Source organism: Capra hircus, chromosome 4, assembly GCF_001704415.2.
Source record: "Capra hircus breed San Clemente chromosome 4, ASM170441v1, whole genome shotgun sequence".
NCBI classification, from domain to species: domain Eukaryota; kingdom Metazoa; phylum Chordata; class Mammalia; order Artiodactyla; family Bovidae; genus Capra; species Capra hircus.
Window position 1 is genome coordinate 114,637,741 of NC_030811.1, and position 15,782 is coordinate 114,653,522.

The window sequence follows — 15,782 nt, forward strand, 5'->3', positions numbered from 1 at the left end:
ATTGCCTCCTGTACAATATTACAAACTTCTGTCCATAGTTCTTCAGGCACTCTGTTTACCAGATCTAATCTCTTGAATCTATTCATCAACTCCACTGTATAATCATAAGGGATATGACTTAGGTCATACCTGAATGGCCTAGTGGATTTCCCTATTTTTTTAATTTAAGCCTGAATTTTGCAATAAGGAGCTCATGATCTGTCATGGCGAAGGAGCATGCGTAACTCAACGAAGCCATGAGCCAAACCATGCAGAGCTGCCCAAGAAGACAGTTCACAGTGAAGAGTTCTGACGAAATGAGTTCCTCTGGAAGAGAAAATGGCAAACCACTCCAGGGTTCTTGCTGCGAGAACCCCATGAACAGTATGGAAAGGCAAAAAGATATGACAGGTGAATCGCCCATTAGGGAGTAGCCCCCTAATGTGCTACCTGAGAAGAGTTGGGGGCAATTACTAATAGCTCCAGAAATAATGAAGTGGCCGGACAAAAGCAGAAATTATACTCAACTGTGGATGTGCCCAGTGGTGAAAGCAAAGTCCAATGCTGTATAATATTGCATAGGAACCTGGAACATTAGGTCCATGAATCAAGATAAACTGGACATGGTCAAACAGGAGATGGCAAATGTGAACACGGACATCTAAGGAATCAGTGAACTAAAATGGACATGAATGGGTGAATTTAATTCAGATTACCATTGTATCTACTTCTACAGGCAAGAATTTTTTAGAAGAAATGGAGTAGCCTCATTGTCAACAAAAGAATTCAAAATGCAGTAACTTGGGTGCTATCTCAAATAAGACAGAATGATCTTGATTCATTTCCAAGGCAAACCATACAACATAACAGTAATCCAAGTCTATGCCCCAACCACTAATGCTAAAGAAGTTGGAGTTTAACAGTTCTATGAAGACTTACAAGACCTTCCAGAAGTAACACCAAAAAAAGATGCCCTTTTCATCATAAGGGATTGGAATGCAAAAGTAACAAGTCAAGAGATACTTAAAAGTAACAGGTAAGTTTGGCCTTGGATTACAAAATGAAGCAGGGTAAGGCTAACAGAGTTTTGTCAAGAGAACACACTGGTCATAGCAAACAAACTTTTCCAACCACACAAGAGATGACTCTACATGTGGACATCACCAAATGGTCAGTACCAAAATCAGATTGATTCTATTGCAGCCAAAGATGGAGAAGCTGTATGTATGTGTGTGTGTATATATATATATATATATCTATATATATATATATATGTAAAAGTGTATAGATCTGTAAAACTATAATTTTAAATGAAGGAGACATAAAGAATTTCCTAGACAAATAAACCTGAAAGCGTTTAACAGCACTAGAAGTCCGACTATATATACAAGCGTACATCTGCAAAACCGTCTATCTATAAAAGTATATAATATAAAGGAGACATGAAGAATTTTCTTGATGAACAAAGTTTAATGAAACAGTTTAATACCACTAGAAGTCTGAGTATCTCAGTGCTCTGCCCTGGTGAGTGCACTGCCTTATAAGAAGTGATAGAGAGTCCAACAAGCAAATTGAAAGAGCATTTTAAAGCAACATAAAAAAGTATAAACCTCACAGCAAACCAGAATAATTTAATACTATACGGATGACACACATATCACATTTTAAACCAGTACAAAAGTTAGAGAAAAAAGTATAAAAAACATTAGTATAAAAATCTATATTTACATGCACAATATAAAAGATGCAAATTGTGACATCAATAACATACCAGGTCAAGGATGAGTATAAATATAGACTTTTGTATGCAATTGAAGTTATCAGCGTAAAATAGACTATTGTAACTAAAATATTTATATATAAGCTTGATGGTAACCACAGAGAAAATATCTTTTAAAAAAAGAAAGGAATCAAAGTGTATCAATGCAAAAAAAAAGCATCAAATAACAAAGAAAGACAGCAACATTGGAAGAAAGGAACAAAAGAACTACAAAACATTCAGAAAATAATTAACAAAATGACAATCGTAGGCCCTTACCTATCAATAATAATCATAAATGTAAACTGATTAAACTCTCTACCATAGCTTAATGGATAAAACAAGATGATCCAACTACTTGCTGTCTACAGAGATTAACTTTAGAGTTAACTACACTTCACTGAGAGGCTGAAAGTGAAACATGGAAAACGATATCCTGATTTAAATGCATTGGGTGTTTCAGTTCAGTTCAGTTGCTCAGTCATGTCCGACTCTTTGCTACTCCACGAATCACAGCACACCAGGCCTCCCTGTCCATCACCAACTCCCGGAGTTCACTGAAACTCATCTCATCCTCTGTCGTCCCCTTCTCCTCCTGCCCCCAATCCCTCCCAGCATCAGAGTCTTTTCCAATGAGCCAACTCTTCGCATGAGGTGGCCAAAGTACTGGAGTTTCAGCTTTAGCATCATTCCTTCCAAAGAACACCCAGGACTGATCTCCTTTAGAATGGACTGGTTGGATGTCCTTGCAGTCTAAGGGACTCTCAAGCGTATTCTCCAACACCACAGTTCAAAAGCGTCAATTCTTCGGCGCTCAGCTTTCTTCACAGTCCAACTCTCACATCCATACATGACCACTGGAAAAACCATAGCCTTGACTAGATGGACCTTTGTTGGCAAAGTAATGTCTCTGCTTTTGAATATGCTCTCTAGGCTGGTCATAACTTTCCTTCCAAGGAGTAAGTGTCTTTTAATTTCATGGCTGCAATCACCATCTGCAGTGATTTTGGAGCTGAGAAAAATAAAGTCTGACACTGTGTCCACTGTTTCCCCATCTATTTGCCATGAAGTGATGGGACCAGATGCCATGATCTTTGTTTTCTGAATGTTGAGCTTTAAGCCAACTTTTTCACTCTCCTCTTTCACTTTCATCAAGAGGCTTTTTAGTTCCTCTTCACTTTCTGCCATAAGAGTGGTGTCATCTGCATATCTGAAGTTATTGATATTTCTCCCAGCAATCTTGATTCCAGATTGTGCTTCCTCCAGCCCAGCATTTCTCATGTTCTCACTGGGTGTATATAAACACCCAATGTATTTAAATAAATGTATAAAGCAATTACTGACAGATCTGAAAGCAAGAATAGACATCAATACAATAATAACAGACTTCAATACTCCAATTTCAATAACCAACAGAATATTCAGAGAGCAAATCACTAAAGAACCATCAGGCTTGAACAATACAACAGATCACGTGAACTTAACAGATACACAGAATGTTCCAAATGAACTTAAGATACATGGAATGCTCCAGAGAATGTTCCAGTGTCAGCAGAAGAATATGTATTCTTCTCAAGTGCACACAAACATTCTACAAGATGGATCACAAAACATGTCATTATGAATATGGAAAATACTAAACTCAAACGAAGTATTATCTTCCAACCACAATGAAATGAACCTAGAAATCAATAACAGAAGGAAAATGAAACAATTTACAAATATGTGGAATTTAACACATCCTGGAACCACTGGGTCACAGAAGGCAGATAAGAAAATATCATGAAACAAATGTAAACAAAACGCAAAATACTAAAATTTATAAGATGCAGAAAAAGCAATATTACAAGGTACATTAACAACAATAAAAGCCTACATTAGAAAAAAAGAAAAATATCAAATAAACAACCTAACTTTATATCTGAAGAAACCAGAAAAAGAAAGACAAATGAAACTCAAAGTGAGAATAAATAAATAAAAAAATAAATAATACTAGAGAAGAAATAAACTATAAAAGAGAAAAACAATAGAACAATGAGGAAACCAAGAGCTGTTTTTTAAAAAATAATCTAAAAAGACAAACAATTATCAAGACTAACAACAACAAAAGAGAGAACACTTGAATAAATAAAATCAGAAATGTAAGGGAACATATTACAACTGATACCACAGAAAGATAAAAGGTGATAAAGGACTATTATGAAAACTATATGCCAATAAACTGACTAAGTTAGAATATATAGCAAATTCCTATAAACATACAAAATACAGAGACTGAATTAAAAATTTTAAAAAACAAAAAAGACAAACAGATCAATAACAAGAAGACTGAACCAGTTATCAAAAACCAACTAGCTAAAGAACTCCAGGACCAGATGTCTGATACATGAATTATACCAAATATTTAAAGAATTAATACCAAAACTGCTTAAATTTCATTCAAAAAATGGAAGAGTGAGCACTTCCAAACACGTTTTGTGAGGCCAGTACCACTTTGATACCAAAACCAAAGACACCAAAATTTAACAAAAAATTATAATATTCCTGATTAACACACATATAAGAATCCTCAACTAAACACTAGAAAATCAAATTCAACAACATATTAAAAGGATCATATACCATGACCAAGTGAGACGTATCCCTGTGATGCAAGGATCTTTCAACATACACAAATCAGTCATTAACAGAATGAAAAATAGAAATCATGTATTATCACAATAGATGTAGAAAAGCATGATTTCACATCCATTCATAAAGAAATTTCTCAGTAAAGTAAGAATTTAGGAACTTACTTAAACACAACACTGTAATTAAGTTCATATACAAAAATTCCACAGTTAGCATCATATTCAAAAGTGAAAAACTGAGTTTTTTGTCTAAGAGCAGAACAAAGAAAGGATACCCAGTTTGCCACTTTAATTTCAGAGTACTGAAATTCCTAAGGAGAACAATTAGAAAAGAAAAACAAATAAGAGGCATCTAAATCCGACAGGAAGAAGTAAAATCTTCTCTGTTTGCAGATGACATGTTCATATACGCAAGAAACTCTAAGGACTCCACAAAAGAATCTTAGAATTAGCACATTCAGTAAAAGCTGCATGATATAAAATCAACAGAAGAAAAGCTGCATTTCTATACATAAGCAAGAAACTACCTAAAAAGGAAATCAAGAAAATAATAACATTTACATGAATACCAAGAAAAAAATACTTATAAATAATACAAAGTACAAAGATGAGAGACTTGTACATCAAAAACTATAAAACACTGATGAGAGAATTTTGTTTTCAATAAATAAATTGAAAGACACCATACCTTCAGATGGAAGAATATTGTAAAAATGTCCAGAATATCTAAAGGGATATAGACATTCAATGCAATGTTTCCAAATCCCAATGGCATTCCCCACCCCCCACCACCAAAAATAAATTCATCTGGAACTACTAAATATACCAAAGAGTCAAAGCAACTTTGAGTAAGATAAATAAAGCTGAAAGCATCACATGTTCTGATTTCAAATTACTTTACAAAGCTATATTGACCAAAACAATATGATACCGGCATAAAAACAGACATACTGATCAATGAAACAGAATAGACTATTCAGAAATAAACCCACATATATATTGTCAACTGGTCTTACACAGAGCGAGAGTCAAGAATGTACAATGTTATAAGAATAGTCTCTTCAATAAATTGTGCTGGGCAAATGATTTTTCCAGATGAAGAACAAAAGTAGATCTTTATCTTACACCTTTCACAAAATAAATTCAAATATACTAAAGATTTAAATGTAAGGCATGAAACTAAAATATCTAAGAAAATACTGAGAAAAAAAGTTTGATATTGGCCTTAGCAATGACAACCACGAGCCCAGCGGCTGCAACAGCACTCATCTCACACACTAGTAACATAATGCTTAAAATTCTCCAAGCCAGGCTTCAGCAATATGTGAACTGTGAACTTCCAGATGTTCAAGCTGGTTTTAGAAAAGGCAGGGGGACCAGAGATCAAATTGCCAACATCCACTGGATCATCAAAAAAGCAAGAGAGTTCCAGAAAAACATTTATTTCTGCTTTCTTGACTATGACTATGTGGATCACAGTAACTGTGGAAAATTCTGAAAGAGATGGGAATGCCAGACCACCTGACCTGCCTCTTGAGAAACCTGTGCGCAGGTCACAAAGCAACAGTTAGAACTGGACATGGAACAACAGACTGGTTCCAAATAGGAAAGGGAGTACGTCAAGGCTGTACATTGTCACCCTGCTTATTTAACTTCTATGCAGAGTACATCATGAGAAACGCTGGGCTGGAAGAAACACAAGCTGGAATCAAGATTGCCAGGAGAAATATCAATAACCTCAGATATGCAGATGACACCACCCTTATGGCAGAAAGTGAAGAGGAACTCAAAAGCCTCCTGATGAAAGTGAAAGAAGAGAGCAAAAAAGTTGCCTTGAAGCTCAGCATTCAGAAAACTAAGATCATGGCATCCAGTCCCATCACTCCATGGGAAATAGATGGGGAAACACTGGAAACAGTGTCAGTCTTTATTTTTATGGGCTCCAAAATCACTGCAGATGGTGACTGCAGCCATGAAATTAAAAGACGCTTACTCCTTAGAAGGAAAGTTATGACCAACTCAGACAGCCTATTAAAAAGCAGAGACATTACTCTGCCAACAAAGATCCGTCTAGTCAAGGCTATGGTTTTTCCAGTGGTCATGTATGGATGTGAGAGTTGGACTATAAAGAAAACTGAGTGCTGAAGAATTGACGCTTTTGAACTGTGGTGTGGGAGAAGACTCTTAGAGTCCCTTGGACTGCAAGGAGATCCAACCAGTCCATCCTAAAGGACATCAGTCCTGTGTTCATTGGAAGGACTGATGTTGAAGCTGAAACTCCAATACTTTGGCCACCTCATGCGAAGAGCTAACTCATTTGAAAAGACCCTGATGCTGGGAAAGATTGAGGTCAGGAGGAGAACGGGACGACAGAGGATGAGATTTTTGGATGGCATCACTGACTCAATGGACATGGGTTTGGGTGGACTCCGGGAGTTGGTGATGGACAAGGAGGCCTGGTGTGCTGCGGTTCATGGGGTCTCAAAGAGTTGGACACGGGTGAGTGAGTGAACTGAAATGAACTGAACTGAAGCTGCCTTTTAGGAGGCTAAGTTACTTAGTTGCTCAATTGTGTCTGACTCTTTGCAACCCCATGGACTGTAGCTTGCAAGGCTCCTCTGACCATGGAATTTTCCAGACAAGAATACTGGAGTGGGTGGCCATTGCCTTCTCCAGGGGATTTTCCTGACCCAGGGACTGAACCTAGGTCTCTTGCATTGCAGGTAGATTCTTTACCATCTGAGCCACCAGGGAAGCCCTTCAGGAGTCTTAGTGAGTACTAATTTAAGAAATCATTCTCCTGTCAATTTCACTGGGTAAACATTGTAACTACTGACCTATGAAATATGCATTACCTATGATTTTCATAGGAAACTGTCACAATCATCATAATGTAAATTATTTTATATCCAAAATATTTTAAAATATTATTTTAAATAAAGTGTTCAGGGTCATTGTGATTCCCAGGTGGCACTAGTGGTAAAGAATCCGCCTGCAATGTACCGAGACCTTGGTTCAATCCTGGGGTTGGGAAGGTCTCCTAGAGAAGGGAATGGGTATGCACTCCAGTATTCTTGCCTGGAGAATTCCATGGACAGTGGGGCCTGGTAGGCTACAGTTCATAGGGTTGCAAAGAGAGGAACATGACTGAGGGGAACACTTTCACTTTCAGGATCATTGAAGAGTAATTTGAAGTAGGAAAATCTGCCATAAATTTACTGAGCATAAATAATATGTGAAGTATAATGTAAAAGAGAAACTAAACCAAACTAGTGCTGGGAATTACAGTGTAATTTTCATCCTAAGCATAGATACAAGATGCTGGGTACAGAGCAATATGAACACAGTTAATAAATAGTATAGATCAAATTTATTATTCAGGATGAATAATAGGGACATGGAGAGAATTCTATCTGATTATTAGTTATAAATTAATTTGTAATAGCAAATAAGACCATATAAATGGGAAAATCCAATTTCCTAACATAATCAGTTAAAAATGCTAAATTTCAAAGCATTTCTTAAAAACATTAATTCTACTAAATTCTTATTTACTATTTGATGTTATGTGATGAAGTTTCATTTTTATTGTTGAATTCCCTAAGAGTGTGTTTTGAGGGTAGTGGTGATGTGCTTTATAAACAGCTACGCCGCCTACTTACACACTGAGCATGTTCTCTCTTTTCTCACCTCATATAACATACCTTAGATAGTCTTTTGGAAGATTCACAGCTATGGTCTGCACATGGCTTGGGTCCTTTTTCAGTGTCTAGAGATGAAACTGAGAAAATAAATTATATTTTATTATGGTTCTAAAGTACTATATTACAATATTTTAACTGGCTTTTGAAATATAAAACAGGCCAGGTATCTAATATTTCTATTCCACTAAAAACTAAAGCAATTTTCCAAATGTTAAATCACTCTTTTTAACTAAAAATCTAAGTTAATAATGTGTTTTATGTAAGTCAGGAAAACCTCAGCATTGCAGTAAACTTAAGAATTAATCAACTAATTTGATAGCATTTGGCAATTCATTTCATACAATTTTTGACAATGAAATAGTTTATCTTTTGTACCATATAATGTACACATGTATTTATTTTACCTTTTGCACCATATATGTAGATATATGTATGTACAAATGTATTTATTCATTCAACAGTCTACTAACTCTACCCATATAATATTGTGTATATCATCTGACTGATACAATTCTTAATATCCACAAAGAGATATATTATTATAATACTAGAAAATGAAAGGAGCTGAACTACAGTAGCAGCCATGGTGACTAAAACGAACATGTTCATAAATGAGTGCATTCGTGTACCTATTTATTCATCATGTAGTTATCAAGAGTCTATTACTTACTAAAAGTTAGTCTAGGAGCCTCAAATATATAAGTGATCAAAATCTACAAACTCCCTGAATTTTGGAAATTACATTCTAATCCATAAAATTAGAATAAACAATGATACATACAAACAATAAGCAATAATCATTAGAGAAACATTTTGTGTTATAGGGTGATAAATACAAGAAAAGAAAGAGCAAGGAAAGAATTCTATAGCCTACAAAACTGCCCTTCAAGAGTGAGAGAGAAACTAAAACTTTCTTAAATAAGACGAGCTGAGGGAGTTTGTGACCACTAGACTTGCCAGCAAGAACCACTCAGGAAAGTCCTAAGATGAAATGAAAAAACACTAGATCGTAGCTATGTGAAGAGAAATAAAGACCTTGACAAAGGTAAATACATGGACAGGGATAAACGCTACTATTATTGGATTTAGACTGGACTGTAAGAGCGATTTTATATATATTATTTAAGAGTCTAATATACTAAACAAAATAATAGTCTAAAAGCTAGTATTATTGTAACTTCTGTTTGTAACTCCAACTTTTGTTTTATATAATTTGAGAAACTAATTCATTTAAAATAATTATTAATTTATATTTAGGGGCACACAGTTTATAAAATAGAAATTCTATGTCATCAACAACTGAAAAGAGTGGGAATAGAGCTCTTAAGGGAGATTTTTCACATATAGTATAGAAGCTAAGTTTGTGTAATTCATACTAGAGTGTTATAAAATTATGAATGTTAAATGTAATTCCCACAGAACAACAAAAGAAAAAAACTACAAAATACACTCAAAAAGAAATGAGAAAGATTTCATATTTAACTACAAAAAGTGAACTAGACAAAAAAGACTATAATGAAGGAAATGAAAAACAAAAGCAAAAAGAAAGTAACAAAATGGCATAGGTAAATCCTGTATTATCAATAATCAATTTAAAAGTAAATGGGTTAAATTCTCAAACCAAATGATAAAGATTTAAGAAAGAATAAAAAAACATAATCCAACTATATAATGTCTCACTTAAGGGTTGCTATACTCATGAGAGATAGAATAGACTTAAAATCAAGAAAGGGTATAAGAGACAAATAAAGATACTATGTATTAATAAAAGGTTTAACATAGCAAGAATATGTAACAATTATAAACACTTACATATAAACCAGACCATGAAAATTTTTGAAGTAAAAATTAACAGAATTCAAAAGAGAAATGCACACGTCTACAATATTATTTGGAGACTTCAATATCTCATAATAATGGATAGAAGAGTCAGAAAGAAGATAACTGAGGAAATAGAGGTTATTAATAACACAGTAATAACCCCAAATTGGATGACTGTAGTGGCGGATTCTAACAGTCAGAAGAATTGATACCAGTCTTCTCAAACATTTCTAAAAAGTTGAAGAGGAGATAACACTTCTAAACTCATCTTTAAAAGCCAGCATTACCTGAACATAAAAGCCAGACAAAGACACTTTAAGAACAGAAAACCAAAGATCATAATCCTAATTAACACTGATGCAAAACTCAACAGAAGACTAAGAAATCGAATTCAGGTGCTTATTAACAGGATTATATACCAGGAGTAAGCTGGATTTATTGCCAGAATTCAAGAACGGGTCAACATAAAAAATTAATCATTGTTATATACCACACAAAGAGTGAAGGGGAAAAACCCATAGGAACATCTCATTTGACTCAGGAAAGGCATTTTACAAAGATCAATACAATTTCATGAAGAAAAAGGCTAAAAAATATAGGAATAGGAGGAAAATAACAGAGCATAATAAAACCATATATGAAAATCCATAGCAAACATCATGTTGATGAGCAAAAGACTAAAAACTTCACCTCTACGTTGAGGAACAAGCAAGAAGGCGTCCACTTGCCATTATATCTCAAGACAGTAATGAAGTTCTAGCCAGTGTATTGTGGCAGGAAAACAAAATAAGAAGTATCCAAATTGGAAGAGAGGTAGGAAAATTATTTCTATTCACAGATGACATGATCTCATATGTAGACATTTAAAGTTTCCAAAAATAAAACTGTAAGAAGTAATAAATAAATTCAGCAAAGTTGGACAATGCAAAGTCAACATGCAAATCAGCTGAATTTCTATACACTACAGTGAATACCTGTTTGGTGTTACTACAAATGGAATCAGTATTATAGCATCAGAAAGAATAAAATAAAATACTTAGGAATTAACTAAACCAAGGGGATGAAAGACTTATATCATGAAAACTACAAAGCATCATTAAAAGTGAAAGAAGATATAAGTAAATACAAATGCATCCAATGTTCATAATTGGAAAATATAATATTGCTAAAATGTCAATACCAGACAAAATCTATAGACTCAATGCAATCAATATCAAAATCCCAGCTATATTTTTTCCAGAAACAGAAAAATCCAATTTAAAATTCATGTGGAATCACAGGGGACTTCATATAGCCAAAACTCCTGAAGAAGACTAAAGCTAGAAATCATAATTCCTGGTTTTCATAGTTCATTACAAAGCTGCAGTAACCAAAACAGTGTGTTATTTGCATAAAGACAGAAATATATACTAATGGAATAGACAACACAGAAATAAGCTCTTACATAATTGGTCAAATGATTTTTGACAAGGTGTCAAGACTGTTCAGTGGGGAAAGGACAGTCTTTTAATAATTGGTGCTGAGAAATTGGTGCTGGATATCCACATGCAAAAGAATGATTTTGGATCCTTAACTAATAGCATATATACAAATTAACTCAAAATGGATCAAACATCTAAATATAAGAGCTAAAACTACAAAGTTCTTGGAAGAAAACTTATGGCAAAAGCTTAACTGGACTTGGCAATGGTTTCTTTGATATGTTATCAAGGGTACAAGCAATAAAAGAAAAAATAGACAAAAATTTGAAAAAAAAATATGTATATCAAAACATAATTTGTCAAAAGGCAACCTACAGAATGTGAGAAAATATTTACAAATTGCATATCTGCTATGGCATAAAGATACAGAATATTTGGAGAATTCCTAAAACTCAATATCAAAAAACCAAACAGATTTAAAAAAATGGGCAATGAACGTGAACAGACATTTCCCCAAATAAGATGTACAAATGGCCCATAAGCTCAGAAAAAGATGTTTAACAAAACCAATTACTAGGGAATGCAAATCAAAACTATAATGAGACATTATCACATACCCATTAGGATGATTACGATGAAAATAAAAGAAAATAACAAGCTGGTGAAGATGTGGTGAACTGGAACTCTTATACACTGTTAGTGGGAATGTAAAATGCTGTAGCTACTGCAGATAACAGTGCAGCAGTTCCTCAATAAAAAAATTATTATTATGACCTAGGAAATATACCACTGAGTATATACCCAAAAAAAGAACTGAATGTGGGGTCTCAAAGAGATACGTATACACCCATAAGCAGCATTAGCCACAACAGTAAACTGTGAAAACAACCCAAGTGGCCACTGGTGCATCCATGGAGAAGCAAAATGTATGTGTTATACAGAATAAACTATTATTAGATCTCAGAAAGGAAAGAAATCCTGCCATACGTTACAACATGGATGAAATTTGAGGACCTGTTGCTAAGTGAAATTAGCCAGAACAAAAAGAAAACTACTGTACAATTCCACTTACATGAGAATTTAGTTAAAATCACATAGATAAGAAAGTAGAATGGTAGGTGCTAGGGGATGCAGTGATATTAGCAGCTTATTGTTTAACAAAAAGAGAATATCAGCTTTCCAAGATGAAAGTGTTTTGGAGACGAATAATGAAAACAAATAGGCATGAATGAATTTAGTACAACTTAACTGTATAACTGAAATGGTTAAGATTAGTTTTATGTTATATGTATTTTACCACAATAAGAAAATAGAAAAAAAATAAAAATAAAAGAATTATATCAGACTTCTCTTTGGAAACCATGCAAACAAGAAGAGAGTAGTGTGAATTTTTAACACAGTATTGAAAGGGAAAAAAAAATGCCAGCAAACTAAAATACTAAATTCCATGAAATTATTCTTTAATACTGAAGTTAAAAACAAAGACTTTCTCAGAAAAACAAAAATTGAGAGAATCTGTCACTAGAAACCCAGCCTTGCAAGAAACATTAAAAGACGTTCTTCATAAAGAAGAAAAATAATATGTACCTAAAACTCAGATCTTCCCTGGAAGTACAGTGGTTAAGACTCCGTGCTTCCAACACAGGGAGCATGGGTTCAATCCCTGCTCTGAAAACATTTCTCATGCCTTGGAGCAACTAAGCCCATGCACCACAACCACTGAGGCTGCATGCCACAACTACAGAAGCCCAGGCATCGACAGCCTGTGCTCCGCAACATGTGGAACTGCCACAATGAAAAGCCCCTGCACTGCAATGAAAAGTAGCCCCTATTCTCCACAGCTAGAGAAAGCCTGTGCACAGCAAAGAAGACCCAATGCAGCCAATAATAATAGTAAATAACTAAAATAAATATTTTTTAAAAATAGATAAAATATAGGAAGAGCATAAGAGAAGGAATAAAAGAAGGTAATATTAATATTTTTCTTATTTGACAATGGCTTGTTCAAAATAATAACATGAACAATGTACTAACTGACTAAAATTTATGGATGAGTACAATGAATTTCTACATTTTTACAGGGGAAGAGAGGACAAACTTTGCAATTCTATTGTAAAGTGATTGTGGTGGTGGTTTAGTCACTAAGTCATGTCCGACTCTTACAACCCCACAGACTGCAGTCTGCCAGGCTCCTCTCTCCATGGGATTCTTCAGGCTAGAATACTGAAGTGGGTTTCCATTTCCTTCTCCAGGGGATCTTCCTGACCCAGAAATTGAACCCAGGTCTCCTGCACTGCAGGCAGATTCTTTACCAACTGAGCTGTGAAAGTGAAAGTGAAGTCGCTCAGTTGTGTCCGACTCTTTGCGACCCCACGGACTGTAGCCTACCAGGCTCCTCCGCCCATGGGATTCTCCAGGCAAGAGTACTGGAGTGGATTGCCGTTTCCTTCTCCAGGAGATCTTCCCAACCCAGGGATCGAACCTGGGTCTCCCACATTGCAGGCAGACGCTTTATCATATGAGCCACCAGGGAAGACTCAACTGAGCTATGAGGGAAGCCTTAACAGTGATTGTATTATCCATGAAATGGTAGAGCATTATTCGAAAGCAGACTTGTATTAGTTGTAAAAGTCTACTGCAAACTATAGGGCAACCACCTAGAGTAAAAATAAGTTATAACTGATATGCTAAGAGAAACAAATGGAATCATATAAATGCTTGATCAAAACCAGAAATGGCAGAAAAAGAAGACAAAAAAGAAACAAGTGGTTAACAAATACAGAATAGTAATGAATGTGGTAAATGTTAATCCAACTCCTTAAAGTCAATGGTTTAAAATCACCAATTAAAAGACAGAATGTCAGAACGAATTTTTTAAAGACCTAATTATATCTTGTCTACAAAAGACCTGCTTTATACACAGACACTGATAAGACTAAAAGTAAAGAGGTGTAGAAAAATATATCATGCAAACACAAATCAAAAGAAAGCTGGAACAGCAATATTTACTTTTGACAAAAGAGATATCAGGGATATAAAAATTATTACAGAAAAATAAGGTCATTATATAACGGTAAAGGAGTCAATTTTCCAAGAAGCCATAACAGGCTTTAATGTATACGAGCCTAAAACACATTGTTTATATTCATGAGACAAAAATTGATAGAACTATAAGGACAAAGAACAACCCACAAATATACATTGAAACATCAACACGTATCAGTAACTGACAACTCTAAAAAGCAAAAAAATCAGTAAGGACACAGTTGACCTGAAGAGCACAATCAATCAACTGGACCCAACTGATAATTACAGAATATCTCATCCAACTATAAAAATCCTTCTTAAGCTCACATGGAGCATTCACCATGGCATACCACATTCTGGGCCTTTAAAAATACTTTAAAGATTTTTTTAAAAATAGAAATTATACAATGTATGCTCTCAGACTACAATGAATTAAACTAGAAATCTGTAACAGAAAGATACCTGGAATGTCCCAAAACACATGGACATTAAATAACAGACTAGTATGTTACACACAAGTAAAGAAGTCTCAAGAGAAATCTGAAAATATTTTATAGTAAATGAAAGCAAAAATACCACTTACCAAAATTTTCAGGATTCAGTAAAAGCAGTATTTAGAGAAAAACTTAGTGCCAAATTAAAAAATTAGAAAAGAAGAAAAAGAAAATCAATACTTAAAGCTTCTACTTTTAGGAAAATTAAAAAGGACAACTTCAATAGGAGAAAACAGAAGAAGGAAAATATAAAACCTTGAACAGAAATGAATAAAACTAAAAATAAGAAATGAGCAAAGAAAATAAATGAAGACATAGCAGGCAGATGCTTTAATCTCTGAGCCACCAGGGAAGCCCGAAGGAAAACAGAGAAGATGAGATTTAAATAAAATAAAGAATAGAAAAAAATAAAAGAAAATGAAAATTGGTTCTTTGAAAAGATCAACAAAATTGACAAACACCTAGACAAATAAAAATAAGAAATGAAAGTAGAAGACATTATTATCTACCTTTCATAAATAAGAAGGATTGTAAGAATATTATGTACATTTGTATGCCAAAAATCATTAAGACATAATCTAGATGAAACAGATGAAAATATAAATTATCTAAACTGACCCAAGAAGAGACAAAATACGAATAGGCATATAACAAAGAGATCAAATCAGTAACTGATGATCTTCCAATAAAGAACACCATGGACCCAATAGCTTGAGTGGTGGGACATGATTAATTAATTAAACCAAGATACAAAATTCATAAAGAAAAAAAACAACAAATTTCTATACACTAGTAATGAACAATGGAAAAAATAAAATTATTGTACTTAAATAGCTTCAAAACAATAAACATACATAGTAATAACTTTATCAAAAGGTGCAGGACTTATACATTGAACAGTTAAGCACTGCTGACAGAAATTAGAAGTCTGCTATAGTCTAAGTATG

At 34.2% G+C, this 15,782-nt stretch overlaps 1 protein-coding gene across 1 annotated transcript in view; it reads right to left on the reverse strand.

The window, feature by feature from the left end:
- The window catches only part of ZPBP (zona pellucida binding protein), a 128,577-nt gene that overhangs the window by 59,952 nt on the left and 52,843 nt on the right, over nt 1–15,782 (reverse strand). The window contains exon 6 of the mRNA XM_018047531.1: nt 8,073–8,149. Coding sequence (XP_017903020.1) covers nt 8,073–8,149 — 77 coding nt within the window. The remainder of the gene's footprint in view (nt 1–8,072; nt 8,150–15,782) is intronic.